This window comes from Ranitomeya imitator, chromosome 5 (assembly GCF_032444005.1).
Source record: "Ranitomeya imitator isolate aRanImi1 chromosome 5, aRanImi1.pri, whole genome shotgun sequence".
In the NCBI taxonomy this organism is placed as follows: Eukaryota; Metazoa; Chordata; class Amphibia; order Anura; family Dendrobatidae; genus Ranitomeya; species Ranitomeya imitator.
This window is the reverse complement of record NC_091286.1, coordinates 563681710-563700655: the sequence shown is the minus strand read 5'-3', so window position 1 is coordinate 563700655 and position 18946 is coordinate 563681710. Positions and strand designations below refer to the sequence as shown.

At 43.6% G+C, this 18946-nt stretch overlaps 1 protein-coding gene across 4 annotated transcripts in view; it reads left to right on the top strand.

Annotated features, from left to right (window-relative positions):
- Positions 1-14492: 14492 nt before the first annotated feature.
- Positions 14493-18946, top strand: part of DGKD (diacylglycerol kinase delta) — a 115948-nt gene continuing 111494 nt past the window's right edge. For 2 of the 4 annotated variants that reach the window (XR_011312498.1, XM_069727699.1), the window contains exon 1: positions 14634-14822. Coding sequence is in view for 3 of the 4 variants with exons in the window: in XM_069727699.1 (XP_069583800.1) it covers positions 14697-14822 (126 nt within the window). In the remaining variant the exon portion in view is untranslated. Of the gene's footprint in view, positions 14823-18946 lie in introns of all 4 variants that reach the window. The other 2 variants (XM_069727698.1, XM_069727700.1) reach the window with 2 other exon arrangements.

The window sequence follows — 18946 nt, the reverse complement described above, 5'->3', positions numbered from 1 at the left end:
TACCGGCGTCATAGACGCTGGTGTAGTTGAATGCGGCGGCGGCACTGGCGGGGGGAGGGGGAAAAGAGTGCAGCGGCCCACTACTGGCACCGGCCCTTCTGGCATTTGCCAGAAGTGCCCGATGGCTAGTCCGGCCCTCGTCACTACCCACACACTTCCCTCCTCCTGAACTGCAGCGTTTCTCGGACCCACATCCGCAGCAAAACTGCAGATCTTTTTTACATCTCAATGAAAGTCTAAGGCCGGAGTCACACTACAGCGAGATACGGCCGAGTCTCGCAGGTTAAAACCAAGCTCTGGCACCGGCACTCCGGAGCGGAGCGTGCAGCTCCATGTATTGGTATGCGGCCGCTCGCTCCGCTCCAGAGTGCCGGTGCCAGAGTTTGGTTTTAACCTGCGAGACTCGGCCGTATCTCGCTGTAGTGTGATCCCGGCCTAAGGGTGCAGAAATGCTGCAGTTCGGCACAAAAGAAGTGACATGCTGCGGGAAAAAAAAGGTGCGTTTCAGTGCGGCCTTTTCCGCAGCATGTGCACAACAAGTCTGTGGCTCCCATAGACTTGCATTGGTTGTGCACTACACTGCGGATTTGATGCAATTCCGTACGGCAAAAAACGCTGTGGATCTGCAATCAAATCCGCAACGTGTGCACACAGCCTTAGCATTTAGTGAACCTAGCAAAAAACAAGTGTGGGATTGCACTTTTTTTTGCAATTTCATCGCACTTTGAATTTTTTTCACATTTTCTGTTACACAACATGGTAAAACCAATGGTGTCGTTCAAAAGTAGAACTTGTCCTGCAAAATATAAGCCCCCACATGGCCATATTGACGGAAAAATTATGGCTCTGGCAAGAAGGGGAGTGATAAACGAAAAAAGCTCCGGATATGGACATATCTATGGAAATAGATATATAGATATATCTGTATGTATCTATCTATCCATCCCATATCTATCTATCTATCTATCTATCTATCTATCTATCTATCTATCTATCTATCTATCTATCTATCTATCTTCTATCTATCCCACATCTATCTATCCCACATCTATCTATCTGTGTGTCTATCTATCTAATATCTATCTAATATCTATCTATCTAATATCTATCTATCTAATATCTATCTATCTAATATCTATCTATCTAATATCTATCTATCTAATATCTATCTATCTAATATCTATCTATCTAATATCTATCTATCTAATATCTATCTATCTAATATCTATCTATCTATCTATCTATCTAATATCTCTATCTATCTAATATCTATCTATCTAATATCTATCTATCTAATATCTATCTATCTAATATCTATCTATCTAATATCTATCTATCTAAGATCTATCTACCCAAAATATTAGGACCATCCATAATTTGCATAGTTTTAGGCGCTCGCTCAAAACACATTTGTTCAGAGCGGCCTATCACATTCACTAATCAAAGTCATTTTATGTTTGTGTGTGTGTAGCCCATTCACTATCTCCATCTATCCCCCACCCCCTGAAGATGGCTGGACCATCATTGTAAATACATCATTGTAAATACACACTTGTACTTTGTATCTCCCCCACCTCATTGTAGATTGTAAGCTCTCACGAGCAGGGTTGTCTTATTTTGCTTTAATTATTGTATTGTTAACGTTGTTACTTATGACTTTTGTGTTTGAAACTGTTAAACTGTAAAGCGCTGCGGAATATGTTGGTGCTATATAAATAAAGATTATTATTATTATCTAATATCTATCTAATATCTATCTAATATCTATCTAATATCTATCTATCTAATATCCATCTATCTAATATCCATCTATCTAATATCTATCTGATATCCGTCTATCTGATATCCATCTATCTGATATCCATCTATCTGATATCTATCTATCTATCTAATATCTATCTATCTATCTAATATCTATCTATCTGATATCTATCTGATATCTATCTGATATCTATCTGATATCTATCTGATATCTATCTGATATCTATCTATGTGTAATGGAGTGTAGGTTGGACAAATGTAAAAGAGGAGTTGGACAAAAATGACACCACAAATCTTTTTGAAGCTAGAGGAGGGAGGGGTGTGGGTGTGTTTTTGGAGTGGGTGTGGTAGGTTCGGGCTTAGTGGCAGTGCAAAGCATCATGGAACTTGTAGTATTAGAGCACAATAACTAAGGAGAAAGGAAGTTGTCGATTAACCCCATGAGAGCTGGATCCAGCACTGAAGATGTGCTCCTACAGCATGATAACAGGTAATATTGCTAAAATAAACACAGTAGATGTTTTCAGTGGCACATAATAGCAAGATTTATGAAAAAAAAACAAAAAACCTTTATAGTAGTGGACAACTTTATAAAGATAGACCTCCCCCTCCAGGTGTGAGCGCTCGCTCCACATGGGCATTGGAGAGCTTCCTGGGCCATTCCTCATCAAGCCTCTGCATCTCAGATTTGCAAGGCTGCTACCTGGTGGTTGTCTCTGCAGACATTCGCGATTGCAGCCTGGGACGAAAGGTTCTGCAATCAGCGGTCGCTCACCGTCCGACTTTTTTTGTCCGAGTTATTCTGTTCCCTCCCTGGGGACTGCTTAAGGAGGTCCCATGGTTACATGTGTCCCCCAATGAAGCGATGCACCCAGATCAGATAGAAGAGGAAGAAAACAACTAATAAGCAAAGGCCGAAAATAAGGAGAGGATGAAAAGAAAAGCACGGAGGAGAAGAATAGCTACCAATTCAGCAGTGGTCTCAAATCTGATCCAGCCCATCAAGTTCAGAAGCAAACATTGAGAAGAAACCGGACTAGGCACTTTCCTACAACACATCACGAACACATGAAGCAAAAAGAATATCCTGTGAATGATCCAAAGACCATCCTTAACATAGTAACATAGTTGGCAAGGCCGAAAAAAAGACATTTGTCCATCCAGTTCAGCCTATATTCCATCAGAATAAATCCCCAGATTTGCGTCCTTCTAAAGATCCTAATCACTGTATGTGACAAAATTGTTTCGCTCTTGGAAGACATCGAGGCCTCTCTTGAACCCCTCGACTAAGTTCGCCTCCTCAGGCAAGGAATTCCAGATTCTCACTGCCCTAACAGTAAAGAATCCTCTTCTATGTTGGTGGAAAAACCTTCTCTCCTCCAGACACAGAGAATGCGCCCTTGTGACAGTCACCTTCCTTGGTATATTTGTATTGTCCCTTTATATACTTATACATGGTTATTAGATCGCCCCTCAGTCATTTTTTTTCTAGACTATATAATCCTAATTTTGCTAATCTCTCTGGGTATTGTAGTTCCCCCTTCCCCTTTATTAATTTTGTTGCCCTCCTTTGTACTGGCTCTAGTTCCATTATATCCTTCCAAAGCACTGCTGCCCAAAACTGTACACAGTACTCCATGTGCGGTCTAACCAGGGATTTGTACAGAGGCAGTATAATGCTCTCATCATGTGTATCCAGACCTCTTTTAATGCACCCCATGATCCTGTTTGCCTTGTCAGCCGCTGCCTGGCACTGGCTGCTCCAGGTAAGTTTATCATTAACTAGGATCTCCAAGTCCTTCTCTATGTACTTCTCCATGTCTGATGTACCCAGTGGTTTCCCGTTCACTGTGTTATGGTGATATTAATTCCTTCCTCCCATGTGTATAACCTTACATTTATCATTGTTAAACCGCATCTGCCACCTTTCGGCCCAAGTTTCCAACTTATCCAGATCCATCTGTAGCAGAATACTATCTTCTCTTGTATTAACTGCTTTACATAGTTTTGTATCGTCTGCAAATATTGATATTTTACTGTGTAAACCTTCTACCAGATTGTTAATGAATATGTTGAAGAGAACAGGTCCCAATACCGACCCCTGCGGTACCCCACTGGTCACAGCGACCCAGTTAGAGACTATACCATTTATAACCACCCTCTGCTTTCTATCACTAAGCCAGTTACTAACCCATTTACACACATTTTCCCCCAGACCAAGCATTCTCATTTTGTGTACCAACCTCTTGTGTAGCACGGTATCAAACACTTTTGGAAAAATCGAGATATACCATGTCCAATAACTCACCTTGATCCAGTCTATAGCTTACCTCTTCATAAAAACTGATTAGATTGGTTTGATAGGAGCGATTTCTCATAAACCCATGCTGATATGGAGTTAAACAGTTAGTCAAATTGAGATAATCCAGAATAACATCCCTCAGAAACCCTTCAAATATTTTACCAACAATAGAGGTTAGACTTACTGGCCTATAATTTCCAGGTTCACTTTTAGAGCCCTTTTTTGAATATTGGTACATTTGCTATGCGCCAGTCCTGTGGAACAGATCATGTCGCTATAGAGTCCCTAAACATAAGAAATAATGGTTTATCTATTACTTTACTTAGTTCTCTTAGTACTCGTGGGTGTATGCCATCCGGACCTGGAGATTTATCTATTTTAATCTTATTTAGATGGTTTTGTACCTCTTCTTGGGTTAGATTGGTGACCCTTAACCCCTTCATGACCTTGGGATTTTTCATTTTTCCGTGTTCGTTTTTCACTCCCCTCCTTCCCAGAGCCATAACTTTTTTATTTTTCCGTCAATTTGGCCATGTGAGGGCTTATTTTTTGCGGGACGAGTTGTACTTTTGAACGACATCATTGGTTTTAGCATGTCGTGTACTAGAAAACGGGAAAAAAATTCCAAGTGCGGTGAAATTGCAAAAAAAGTGCAATCCCACACTTGTTTTTTGTTTGGCTTTTTTGCTAGGTTCACTAAATGCTAAAACTGACCTGCCATTATGATTCTCCAGGTCAGTACGAGTTCATAGACACCTAACATGACTAGGTTATTTTTTATCTAAGTGGTGAAAAAAAAATTCCAAACTTTGCTAAAAAAAAATAAAAATGGCGCCATTTTCCGATACCCGTAGCGTCTCCATTTTTCGTGATCTGGGGTCGGTTGAGGGCTTATTTTTTTGTGTGCCGAGATGACGTTTTTAATGATAGCAATTCGGTACAGATACGTTCTTTTGATCGCCCGTTATTGCATTTTAATGCAATGTCGCGGCGACCAAAAAAACGTAATTCTGGCGTTTTGAATTTTTTTCCCGCTACGCTGTTTAGCGATCAGGTTAATGCTTTTTTTTAGTTGATAGATCGGGCGATTCTGAGCGCGGCGATACCAAATATGCATAGATTTTATATTTTTTTTATTGATTTATTTTGATTGGGGCGAAAGGGGGGTGATTTAAACTTTTATATATTTTTTATTTTTTTTACATTTTTTTCAACTTTTTTTTTTAACTTTTGCCATGCTTCAATAGCCTCCATGGGAGGCTAGAAGCAGGCACAGCATGATCGCCTCTGCTACATAGCAGCGATCTGCTGATCGCTGCTATGTAGCAGAAATGGAGGTGTGCTGTGAGCGCCGACCACAGGGTGGCGCTCACAGCCACCGGCGATCAGTAACCATAGAGGTCTCTAGGACCTCTATGGTTACCATACTGACGCATCGCCGACCCCCGATCATGTGACGGGGGTCGGCGATGACGTCATTTCCAGCTGCCCGGCCGGAAGCGGTAGTTAAATGCCGCTGTCTGCGTTTGACAGCGGCATTTAACTAGTTAATAGGTGCGGGCAGATCGCGATTCTGCCCGCGCCTATTACGGGCACATGTCAGCTGTTCAAAACAGCTGACATGTCCCGGCTTTGATGCGGGCTCACCGCCGGAGCCCTGCATCAAAGCAGGGGATCTGACCTCGGACGTACTATCCCATCCGAGGTCAGATAGGGGTTAATATAGGCTTTTCTTTGTCTCCCGGCATTTCACCTAGCATTTCATTTTACACTAAGAAGATGTTTAATATATTAGCTTTATCCTCGTCATCTACAACCATTCTTTCCTCACAATTTTTTAAGGGGCCTACACTTTCCCTTATGATTCTTTTACTATTGATATAGTTGAAGAAATGTTTGGGATTAGTTTTACTCTCCTTAGCAATGTGCTTCTCTGTTTCCTTTTTGGCAGCTTTAATTAGTTTTTTAGATAAAGTATTTTTCTCCCTATAGTTTTTTAGAGCTTCAATGGTGCCATCCTGCTTTAGTAGTTTAAATTCTTTCTTTTTACTGTTAATTGCCCCTCTTACTTCTTAGTTTATCCACATTGTGTTTTTCCTATTTCTTGTCCTTTTATTCCCACATGGTATAAACTGCTTACAGTGCCTATTTAGGATGTTCTTAAACATTTCCCATTTATTATCTGTATTCCTATTTCTGAGGACATTGTCCCAGTCAACCAGATTAAGGGCATCTCTAAACTGGTCAAAATTTGCCTTCCTAAAGTTGTGTTTTTGTGACTCCCTGACAAGTCCTCCTTGCGAAAGACAAGTGAAACTGTACAATATTCCGGTCGCTATTTCCTAGATGCTCGATGACCTGCAGATTTGTTATCCTGTCAGGTCTATTAGATAGTATTAGGTCTAAAACTGCTGCAGCTTCATCTTATCTGCCTTAGTAGTAGACTTTCCATGATTTCTGTTATATTTGGGGGTTTGTAACAGACCCCAATGAGAATTTTGTTACTATTTTTCCCTCCATGTATTTCGACCCATACGGACTCCACATCCTCATTCCCTTCGCTAATATCCTCCCTTAAATTGGACTTTAGACAAGACTTTACATAGAGACAAACCCCTCCTCCTCTCCGATTTTTTACGATCCTTTCTAAACAGACTGTAACCCTGTAAGTTAACTGCCCAGTTATAGCTTTCATCTACGTATGTCTCGGTTATTCACACTAAGTCATAGTTACCTGTAGATATTTCTGCTTCTAGTTCTTCCATCTTGTTTGTCAGGCTTCTGGCATTTGCGAGCATGCAGTTTAGAGGATTTTGTTTTGTTCCAATCTCCTTCCTGTGGATTGTTTTAGAAATTTTCTTACCTCCCTTCCGAGAATGTTGTCTTGGGTCTTCTTTGCCGCACCTCATATCCTTTATCAGTTTATTTTCTGGCTTCATGTTCGTGTCTAACGTTTTTCTTCCCGTCCCATCTTCTTTTAGTTAAACGCCATCCTGATGAGTGAAGCGAGTCTTCTGGCGAATGTGTCTTTCCCAGGTTTGTTGAGGTGTAGTCCATCTATGGCGAGGAGTCCGTCATACAGGTAATTCACACCGTGAAATATTGCTGAATATCGGCAATGATAAAATTCTAAAATAAAATTTTCTAGAAATAGGACTATAGTGTCAAAATAGAAAATAATCTGAATAATAGTAGTAGAGAAAACTATAACAGTTTGGGAATATAGGGAGCCAAGATTAAAAAAGTACAATCAATTGTACTACAAAAACGTATTAACCCCTTTCTGACATCTGACCTACTATCCCGTCGAGGTGGGGTGGGCCCGTAAGACCACCGACGGGATAGTACGTCCTATGCGATCGGCCGTGCTTACGGGGGGAGCGCGGCCGATCGCAGCCGGGTGTCAGCTGACTATCGCAGCCTACATCTGGCACTATGTGCCAGGAGCGGTCATGGACCGCCCCCGGCACATTAACCCTCGGCACAATGCGATCAAACATGATCGCAGTGTTCCGGCGATATAGGGAAGCATTGCGCAGGGAGGGGGCTCCCTGCGTGCTTCCCTGAGACCCCCGGAGCAACGCGATGTGATCAGGGGGTCTCAGGGAAGGAGAGCCAAATGTCACGATTCCCCTGACCGCTGTCACCAATTGGTCAGGATTCACACCGTGACCGTCACCCCTACGTCACGGATTGAGGTGACTTTAGGCCAACAGATGGCTATCACATGTGCAGGGGGGCTTATCTTAGTTATCCCTCCACTCCACGATGTGATGAAAAACCACACACAAGGCTATTGACCTCTTAGCTTACAGCAGGGGCTTATTCTAGGTATTCCACTGCTTTTCTATATACCACGAACTGCAGGGATTTATGTATATCCCACTTACAGTACCACTTAACACTTGCAGCTCTCTGGCGCCCCCTTACTCTCAGGTCAGATTAGGTACTGCACCCTGGGTAATTAGTCGCCAGACAGACTGCCTGCTATGTACTGGCTATTGGGCACGCTGCAGCGACGCGATAACTACTCCCACTCAGGCAGGAACAATAATTATTAACGCCGCAGCTGCTACAACATAACCCAAAAGCCTGCACACTATCGGTATCACTGCCACCAGCTTCGATTAAACGGGTCCGAAGCTAACCCAACACAGTAGCGTATTTCCCTTCAGAAGACAGGGTAAGTTTAGAGCAGGATGAACGAACTAATATTAAATATTATATCCCATAAAAATAATTAGGCAGTGCTTTATCAAAAATATTTTATAAAGAAGTTACAAATGAGACAATTGCAAATATGTACAAGGGTAATTATAACATAAAGGGAATAAAGGAGAAAAGATAACACTTACATGTTCACAGAATGGCAGGCAACCATACGTCCCAGCTCATTTGGACGTGCTGCTGGCTTCAGGAGCAGACAAGAAGTCAGGAAGCAATCCCAGCTGGGGAAGCCTGCCACAAACTCAGCAGGGTCTCCTACCTCCTTCCTCCCTGCAGCAGGCCCAGATCCAAAATGGCCACGGCATCCGGGTCCTGCAGGGAGGTGGCTTCACAGCGCCTGCTCAGAGTAGGCGCCGGGAAGCCTCCATATCACTGATCTGACACAGTGCACAGCAAAGATCTTACACTATAACATGATGCCCCCCTACCTCCCGGGGCAATGTTATAGTGTAAAAAAAATATTCACATGTTTAAAAAAATTTTTTTAATTCCTAAAAAAAAATAAAAATATTGTTCCTATAAATACATTTCTTTATCTAAATAAAAAATCCAAACAATAAAAGTACACATATTTAGTATCGCCGCGTCTGTAACGACCCGGCCTATGAAACTGTCCCACTAGTTAACCCCTTCAATGAACACCGTAAAAAAAAAAAAAAAAAAAAGAGGCAAAAAACAACGCTTTATTATCATACCGCCAAACAAAAAGTGGAATAACACGCGATCAAAAAGACGCATATAAATAACCATGGTACCGCTGAAAACGTCATCTTGTCCCGCAAACAACGAGCTGCCATACAGCATCATCAGCAAAAAAAAAAGATATAGTCCTCAGAATAAAGCGATGCGAAAATAATTATTTTTTCTATAAAATAGTTTTTATCGTATAAAAGCACCAAAACATAAAAAAATGATATAAATGAGGTATCGCTGTAATCGTACTGACCCGAAGAATAAAACTGCTTTATCCATTTTACCAAACGTGGAACGGTATAAACGTCTCCCCCAAAAGAAATTCATGAATAGCTGGTTTTTGGTCATTCTGCCTCACAAAAATCGGAATAAAAAGCGATCAAAAAATGTCACGTGCCCGAAAATGTTACCAATAAAAACGTCAACTCGTCCTGCAAAAAACAAGACCTCACATGACTCTGTGGACCAAAATATGGAAAAATTATAGCTCTTAACATGTGGTAACGCAAAAAATATTTTTTTCAATAAAAAGCGTCTTTCAGTGTGTGACGGCTGCCAATCATAAAAATCCGCTAAAAAGTAAATCAAACCCCCCTTCATCACCCCCTTAGTTAGGGAAAAATTAAAAAAATGTATTTATTTCCATTTTCCCATTAGGGTTGGGGGCTAGGGTTGGGGCCAGGGTTAAGGCTACAGTTATAGTTGGGGCTAAATTTAGGGTTAGGGTTGGGGCTAAAGTTAGGGTTTGGATTACATTTACGGTTGGGAATAGGGTTGGGATTAGGGTTAGGGGTGTGTCAAGTTTAGGGGTGTGGTTAGGGTTACAGTTGGGATTAGGGTTAGGGATGTGTTTGGATTATGGTTTCAGTTATAATTGGGGAGTTTCCACTGTTTAGGCACATCAGGGGCTCTCCAAACGCGGCATGGCGTCCGATCTCAATTCCAGCCAATTCTGCGTTGAAAAAGTAAAACAGTGCTCCTTCCCTTCCGAGCTCTTCGTGCGCCCAAACAGGGGTTTACCCCAACATATGGGGTATCAGCGTACTCGGGACACATTGGACAGCAACTTTTGGGGACCATTTTCTCCGGTTACCCTTGGGAAAATACAAAACTGGGGGCTAAAAAATAATGTTAGTGGAAAAAAAAGATTTTTTATTTTCATGGCTCTGCGTTATAAACTGTAGTGAAACGCTTGAGGGTTCAAAGTTCTCACAACACATCTAGATAAGTTCCTTGGGGGGGTCTAGTTTCCAATATGGGGTCACTTGTGGGGGTTTCTACGGTTTAGGTACATTAGGGGCTCTGCAAACGCAATGTGACGCCTGCAGACCAATCCATCTAAGTCTGCATTCCAAATGACCCTCCTTCCCTTCCGAGCTCTGCCATGCGCTCAAACGGTGGTTCCCCCCATATATGGAGTATCAGCGTACTCAGGACACATTGGACGACAACTTTTGGGGTCCAATTTCTCCTGTTTCCCTTGAGAAAATACATAACTGGGGTTAAAAAATAATTTTTGTGGGAAAAAAAAAAATATTTATTTTCACGGCTGTGTGTTATAAACTGTAGTGAAACACTTGGGGGTTCAAAGCTCTCACAACACAGCTAGATGAGTTCCTTAGGGGGTCTACTTTCCAAAATGGTGTGACTTGTGGGGGGTTTCAATGTTTAGGCACATCAGTGGCTCTCTAAACGCAACATGGCGTCCCATCTCAATTCCAGTCAATTTTGCATTGAAAAGTCAAATGGCGCTCCTTCCCTTCCGAGCTCTCCCATGCAGCCAAACAGTGCTTTACTCCCACATATGGGGTATCAGCATACTCAGGACAAATTGTACAACAACTTTTGGGGTCCAATTTCTTTTCTTACCCTTGGGAAAATAAAAAATTGGGGGCGAAAAGATCATTTTTGTGAAAAAATATGATTTTTTATTTTTACGGCTCTGCATTATAAACGTCTGTGAATCACTTAATGGGTCAAAGTCCTCACCACACATCTAGATAAGTTCCGTAGGGGGTCTACTTTCCAAAATGGTGTCACTTGTGGGGGGTTTCAATGTTTAGGCACATTAGGGGCTCTCCAAACGCAGCATGGCGTCCCATCTCAATTCCAGTCAATTTTGCATTGAAAAGTCAAATGGCACTCCTTCGCTTCCGAGCTCTGCCATGCGCCCAAACAGTGGTTTACCCCCACATATGGGGTATCCGCGTACTCAGGACAAATTGTGCAACAACATTTGGGGTCCATTTTCTCCTGTTACCCTTGGTAAAATAAAACAAATTGGAGCTGAATTAAATTTTTTGTGAGAAAAAGTTAAATGTTCATTTTTATTTAAACATTCTAAAAATTCCTGTGAAACACCTGAAGGGTTAATAAACTTCTTGAATGTGGTTTTGAGCACCTTGAGAGGTGCAGTTTTTAGAATGGTGTCACATTTGGTTATTTTCTCAAAATGACTTCAAATGAGATGTGGTCTCTAAAAAAAAAATGGTGTTGTAAAAATGGGAAATTGCTGGTCAACTTTTAACCCTTCTAACTCCCTAACAAAAAAAAATTTTTGGTTCCAAAATTGTGCTGATGTAAAGTAGACATGTGGGAAATGTTACTTATTAAGTATTTTTTGTGACATATCTCTGTGATTTAATTGCATAAAAATTCAAAGTTGGAAAATTGCGAAATTTTCAAAATTTTTGCCAAATTTCCGTTTTTTTCACAAATAAGCGCAGGTAATATTAAAGATATTTTACCACTATCATGAAGTACAATATGTCAGGAGAAAACATTGTCAGAATCACTGGGATTCATTGAAGCGTTCCAGAGTTATAACCTCATAAATGGACAGTGGTCAGAATTGTAAAAGTTGGCCCGGTCATTAACTTGAGTAATCAGAACAATAGCAAGCACTGCACAAATATGCAAATAATGCTCAGTGTTGGATGATGATCAGAAAGTGCCCATAAAGCATGGCGAGGGGAATTAATGTGTAAATTACCTCTGCAATGGCATGATGCAATGTCTCTGACGTGGGTTTCGGCAGCTGTGACTGGGGGAGTTAGAAGAAGGCACGGCTGCCGAAACGCGCGCTGGGGACCTCTGTGTGGTGAGGTGCCATCTACATGCGGACTCATTTTTTAAACTTGTCTTCGCATGTTTCCAAATGAAATGCAAAATTTACTTTAATCTCAAACACCTTGTAGCACTGAGGAACAGTCTAGTTCTTTTTCTCCTTGGCCAAGGTAAGACGCTTCTGGCATTGTCTATTGGTCATAGCTTAACACAAGGAATAGTAGCCCATGTAGACGTATCCAGGACTTGTGTTATGATCAGGTGGCCTTGGAGCAGCATGAAAAGACCTTCGCTGGAGCAGTGGTAACTTTACTGACCGCAAACACTGATCCTATCACCGCAACTAGAAGCAGCCGTGGAGTGTGCCTAACCAGACCTAGACACCTCGACACAGCCTAAGGACTAAATATCCCCAAAGATGGAAATAGGAAAACTCTCTTGCCTCAGAGTAGATTCCCAAAGGATAGGTAGCCCCCCACAAATAATGACTGTGAGTAGGAGAGGAAAAGACACACGCAGACAGAAAACAGGGATAAGCAAAGGAGGCCACTTCTACCTAGATAGGAAAGGATAGTACAGGATACTATGTTGTCAGCATAAAACACTACAAAATATCCACAGCAGAAAAATACAAAAACTCCACCACCTAACTAAAGATGTGAAGAGTATATCTGCGACTCCAGCGAGTCCAACTAGACTGAGAAAAACATCAGGCACAGTCTAGCAGGAACAAAATAGAAACAAGATAAGCACAGAAAATAAACACACAGCAGTGTGTCTAGAAAATGAAGCAAACACTTATCTTAGCTGAATTGGCAGCAAGCAGGAGAGGCCAGGTAGAGGACCAACACTTCCAAAGGAACATTGACTACTGGCAAGGACTAATGAGTCCTGCACAGCTAAATACCCCAGTCAGAATTGCAATTAGCAGAAACACCTGTCCAAGACTGCTGCTCAGGAATAACTGCATTACCATCAACAACCACCGGAGGGAGCCCAAGAGCAGAATTCACAACAGACTTGTAGCCCATGTCCTGGATACATCTGTGTGTGATGGCTTTTGAAGCAATGACTCCAGCAGCAGTCCGCTCCTTGTGAATCTCCCCCAAATTTTTGAATGGCATTTTCTTAACAATCCTTTCAAGGCTGTGGTTATTCTAGTTGCTTGTGCACCTTTTTCTGCCGCACTTTTTCCTTCCACTCAACTTTCCATTAATATGCTTGGATACAGCAATGTGTGAACAGCCAGCTTCTTTATCAATGATCTTTTGTGGCTTACGCTCTTTGTGGAGTGTGTCAGTGACTGCCTTTTTGACTTCTGTCAAGTCAGCAGTCTTCCCCATGATTGTGGAGTCTACTTAAACAGACTAAGGGACCTTTTTAAATGCTTTAAATGCCAGCATCGGAGGTGAGTATAGGTGTTATTCTTTTACAAGGGGGAACCTAAAGATTTAGAAGGAGTTGTCCGAGTAGTGGACAACCCCTTTAGACCTTAGTTCACAATAACGTATAAAAAAAAGTCATCCATTTTTTTTTTTATCCAGATAAATGATTATTTCTCATTTTGTCATCCATCAATAATTTTTATTTTAAAATGAACTAGGCCAAATACTGTTTCCTATAATAACTGCAATGAATTTGTTATACAGGAAGACATAATATAATAAATAATAAAGACATTTTACAAGGTGTCCTTTTTTTTGCACACCCAATTGTCTGCATGTTACATTCAACTTTTTGGGCTAAATGGTGTATGCGATTTATTGGGGTACTGTGATTGAATCATTTGTTTTGTTTCTCTTGGTCCCGCTTTTTCAAGTATATTTGTGTTTGCTTATGGCCACATGTGTCTCTTCTATTGGAGTTACCATGAAATACAATTTTTTACAAGTTATACTTCTTAAGCTGATGAATAATAATATATTTTTTTTATTTCTATAGCGCTAACATTTTCCATGGATTCAGATCAATAAACATCTCAAATGTAACCTGTCATGTGAAAAAAACCCATTATTAACCTGCAAATTAATAGTGATCTAAAGTTGTGCGGCTCATGCACTGAAAGCCCGGCTATCGGCAGGAAATGAACTCTTAGCAGCTGTAGGAATGATCAAAACTCAAAATCTGTAGTGTGGTGAAGGGGTTAATAGATGAGTAATGGCTTTTCCCCCTCTACGTGTATTCTATTTTCTGATTCTGCAGCTCTCCTGTATAGCTAGCCAGTTGCCAGTGTTCTCCATAGGGGCCACTTGTATTGGTGCTTTGGCTACTTCGCCTACATGCCCCTGTTCTATGAGACCGAGATAAGTGACCTCTGTGTTGGTGCCACTCCACGCATGCGCAGACATTCAGCTTCGAGGACTTTCAATATACATTTGCGGCTATTACCAAGGTGTATACAAAGCGTTCTTTTCAATAAACTTTATTTACAAAGGACAGAGCTGCGGCAGGACATGGAAGATACCCACAGCCGCGCAGAGCATCATGGGAGCGTTGATTCTTTCGCTCTTTCTTGCTTACACCGAGCGGGCCGGCAGGTGTCGCTGTTGCCGAGCTGCAGCTGCCGCCAGATGTCGCTGCTTCCCATAGTGATCCCGGTCCCCTGGAGCTGCTGTCCCTGTGTCCATGTCCCCGGCTTTTGGCAGTGATGGCGGCCTCCCTGGCTGCGACGGCTCCCGAGGTCCCGGCAGAGGATTCATCGGATAGCGAGCCGGAGGCCGAGCCACAGAAACTGCGCAGGAAAGTGTCTACATCGGGCCAGATCAGGAGGAAGGTAAGAGGCGGCGGCGGGGACGAGACAGCAGTGGCTGGCTGCAGAAATCAGAGGGGACACGGGCAGCACAGAGGCCATGGAGAGAGGTGCGGGCGGGGAGGCGGCCACAGGGGCCTCTGCACAGGCACTACTACTCCCAGCATGCTCTGACAGCTGCATCCTAGCCGGGCACACTGGGAGTTGTAGTTGCACAGGTGGCATATGTGTGCTGCCAGTGACAGCTGTGTGCCAGGCTGAGGCTTGTGCCCTGTGTGGTCACACACAGCTGTCAGTAAGGGTTCCTGCACTGATAACCATTTATAGACCTGATCCTCGGACAGCAGTCATTAATATGGTATATTCTACAGCACCGTCGTGTACCATGGCGCAGTACGCTACAATGAAAGAATATGCCCAGTGATGTGTGCGCACATAATAAGGCGACTTCAGGAGAGCTGCGTACTCTGCGGCCGTGCATGCAACGTCACCACCATGACAGCCATATAACTTATTCCTATTATTTCCCTGTGTGTTTGTGGGAAGTAGCTCATCCTGAGCTCCTAGTTCACGGTTACAATAAGTTAATTCAGAAAAAAACAGACAATGTTTCATTGGTATGATGATCTGTATGGCACCTGTATGGTATGTGTATGGCACCTGTATGGTATGTGTATGGCATCTGTATGGTATGCGTATGGCATCTGTATGGTATGCGTATGGCATCTGTATGGTATGCGTATGGCACCTGTATGGTATGCGTATGGCACCTGTATGGTATGCGTATGGCATCTGTATGGTATGTGTATGGCACCTGTATGGTATGTGTATGGGCACCTGTATGGTATGCGTATGGCATCTGTATGGTATGCGTATGGCATCTGTATGGTATGTGTATGGGCACCTGTATGGTATGTGTATGGCATCTGTATGGTATGTGTATGGGCACCTGTATGGTATGTGTATGGCATCTGTATGGTATGTGTATGGCATCTGTATGGTATGCGTATGGGCACCTGTATGGTATGTGTATGGCATCTGTATGGTATGTGTCTCATCTAACTTGTTGTACGACAATCTACAATCTGGTTTCCGCCCCCATCACTCAACTGAGACTGCCCTGACCAAAATCACTAACGACCTACTTACCGCCAAAGCTACTGGACAATACTCTGTACTCCTCCTTCTAGACCTGTCCTCTGCTTTCGACACAGTTGACCACTGCCTCCTACTACAGATCCTCTCCTCCTTTGGCATCAAAGACCTCGCCCTATCCTGGATCGCCTCGTACCTTTCCAACCGCACATTCAGCGTCTCCCACTCCCATACTACCTCCTCACCCCACCCTCTCTCTGTTGGAGTCCCCCAAGGCTCTGTTCTAGGACCCCTACTCTTCTCAATCTATACACTTGGCTTGGGACAACTCATAAAGTCCCATGGATTCCAGTACCACCTCTATGCTGACGACACTCAGATCTACCTCTCTGGCCCAGACGTCACCGCTCTGCTGTCCAGAATCCCAGAGTGCCTATCAGCCATATCCTCTTTCTTCTCCTCTCGCTTCCTCAAACTCAATGTGGACAAATCTGAACTCCTCATCTTTCCTCCATCCCACAAATCTTCCTTACTTGACCTATCTATCGCAGTCAATGACATCATGCTTTCCCCTGTACCCGAAGTCCGCTGCCTCGGAGTAACCTTCGACTCTGCCCTGTCCTTCAAACCACACGTCCAAGCGCTTTCCACCTCCTGTCGCCTCCAGCTCAAAAATATCTCCAGGATCCGTCCTTTCCTCAACCCCCAATCTACTAAAATGCTTGTGCACGCCCTCATCATTTCCCGCCTTGACTACTGCAACATCCTTTTCTGTGGCCTCCCTGCTAACACCCTTGCACCTCTCCAGTCCATCCTTAACTCTGCTGCCCGACTAATCCATCTCTCTCCTCGCTACTCCTCCGCTTCCCCCCTCTGCAAATCTCTTCACTGGCTCCCATTCCCTCAGCGTATCCAGTTCAAATTACTAATACTGACCTACAAAGCCATCCACAACCTGTCTCCTCCATATATCTCTGAACTAATCTCTCGATATCTTCCCTCACGTGACCTCCGGTCCTCCCAAGACCTCCTTCTCTCCTCCACACTTATTCGCTCCTCATCCAATCGCCTCCAAGACTTCTCCCGAATATCCCCCATCCTCTGGAACTCTCTGCCCCAACACGTCCGACTATCAACCACAGTCGGATCCTTCAGACGGAACCTGAAAACTCATCTCTTCAGGAAAGCCTACAGCCTGCACTGACACCGCTGCTGCCTCATCACCAACGAAGCTACCGCCTCACCAACACCGGAGCTACCGCCTCACCAACACCGGAGCTACCGCCTCACCAACACCGGAGCTCCTGCAACCCTCAACCTACTGTCTCCTTCCCCATAATCCTGTAGAATGTAAGCCCGCAAGGGCAGGGTCCTCGCCCCTCTGTATCAGTCCGTCATTGTTAGTTTGTTTACTGTATGTGATATTTGTAACTTGTATGTAACCCCTTCTCATGTACAGCACCATGGAATCAATGGTGCTATATAAATAAATAATAATAATAATAATAATGTGTATGGCACCTGTATGGTATGTGTATGGCATCTGTATGGTATGTGTATGGGCACCTGTATGGTATGTGTATGGCACCTGTATGGTATGTGTATGGCATCTGTATGGTATGTGTATGGCATCTGTATGGTATGCGTATGGGCACCTGTATGGTACGCGTATGGGCACCTGTATGGTACGCGTATGGGCTCCTGTATGGTACGCGTATGGGCTCCTGGCTGTATGGCACCTGTATGGGCTCCTGTATGGTACCTGTATGGTATGCGTATGGCTCCTGTATGGTACGCGTATGGGCACCTGTATGGTATGCGTTTGGGCTCCTGTATGGTATGCGTATGGGCTCCTGGCTGTATGGGCCTCCTGTATGGTACCTGTATGGTATGCGTATGGCTCCTGTATGGTACGCGTATGGGCACCTGTATGGTATGCGTTTGGGCTCCTGTATGGTATGCGTATGGGCTCCTGGCTGTATGGCACCTGTATGGGCTCCTGTATGGTACCTGTATGGTATGCGTATGGCTCCTGTATGGTACGCGTATGGCACCTGTATGGTATGCGTTTGGGCTCCTGTATTGTATGCGTATGGGCTCCTAGCTGTATGGCACCTGTATGGGCCTCCTGTATGGTACCTGTATGGTATGCGTATGGCACCTGTATGGGCTCCTGTATGGTACCTGTATGGTATGCGTATGGCACCTGTATGGTATGCGTATGGCTCCTGTATGGTACGCGTATGGGCACCTGTATGGTACGCGTAAGGGCTCCTGGCTGTATGGCACCTGTATGTATGGTATGTGTATGGTACCTGTATGGCACCTGTATGGTATGCATATGGTACCTGTATGGGCTCCTGTATGGTCTGTGTATGGCACCTGTATGGTACTTGTATGGTACCTGTATGGCACCTGTATGGTATGCGTATGGTACCTGTATGGGCTCCTGTATGGTCTGTGTATGGCACCTGTATGGTACTTGTATGGTATGTGTATGGTACCTGTATGGCACCTGTATGGTATGTGTATGGTACCTGTATGGCACCTGTATGGTATGCGTATGGTACCTGTATGGGCTCCTGTATGGTCTGTGTATGGCACCTGTATGGTACTTGTATGGTACCTGTATGGCACCTGTATGGTATGCGTATGGTACCTGTATGGGCTCCTGTATGGTCTGTGTATGGCACCTGTATGGTACCTGTATGGTATGTGTATGGTACCTGTATGGCACCTGTATGGTATGCGTATGGTACCTGTATGGGCTCCTGTATGGTCTGTGTATGGCACCTGTATGGTATGCGTATGGTACCTGTATGGGCTCCTGTATGGTCTGTGTATGGCACCTGTATGGGCTCCTGTATGGTATGTGTATGGTACCTGTATGGCACCTGTATGGTATGCGTATGGTCTGTGTATGGCACCTGTATGGTATGCGTATGGTACCTGTATGGGCTCCTGTATGGTCTGTGTATGGTACCTGTATGGCACCTGTAAGTGTATGGTATGTGTTTGTTCATCCATATAGTTTGTGTGTACGCAAAAAAAAA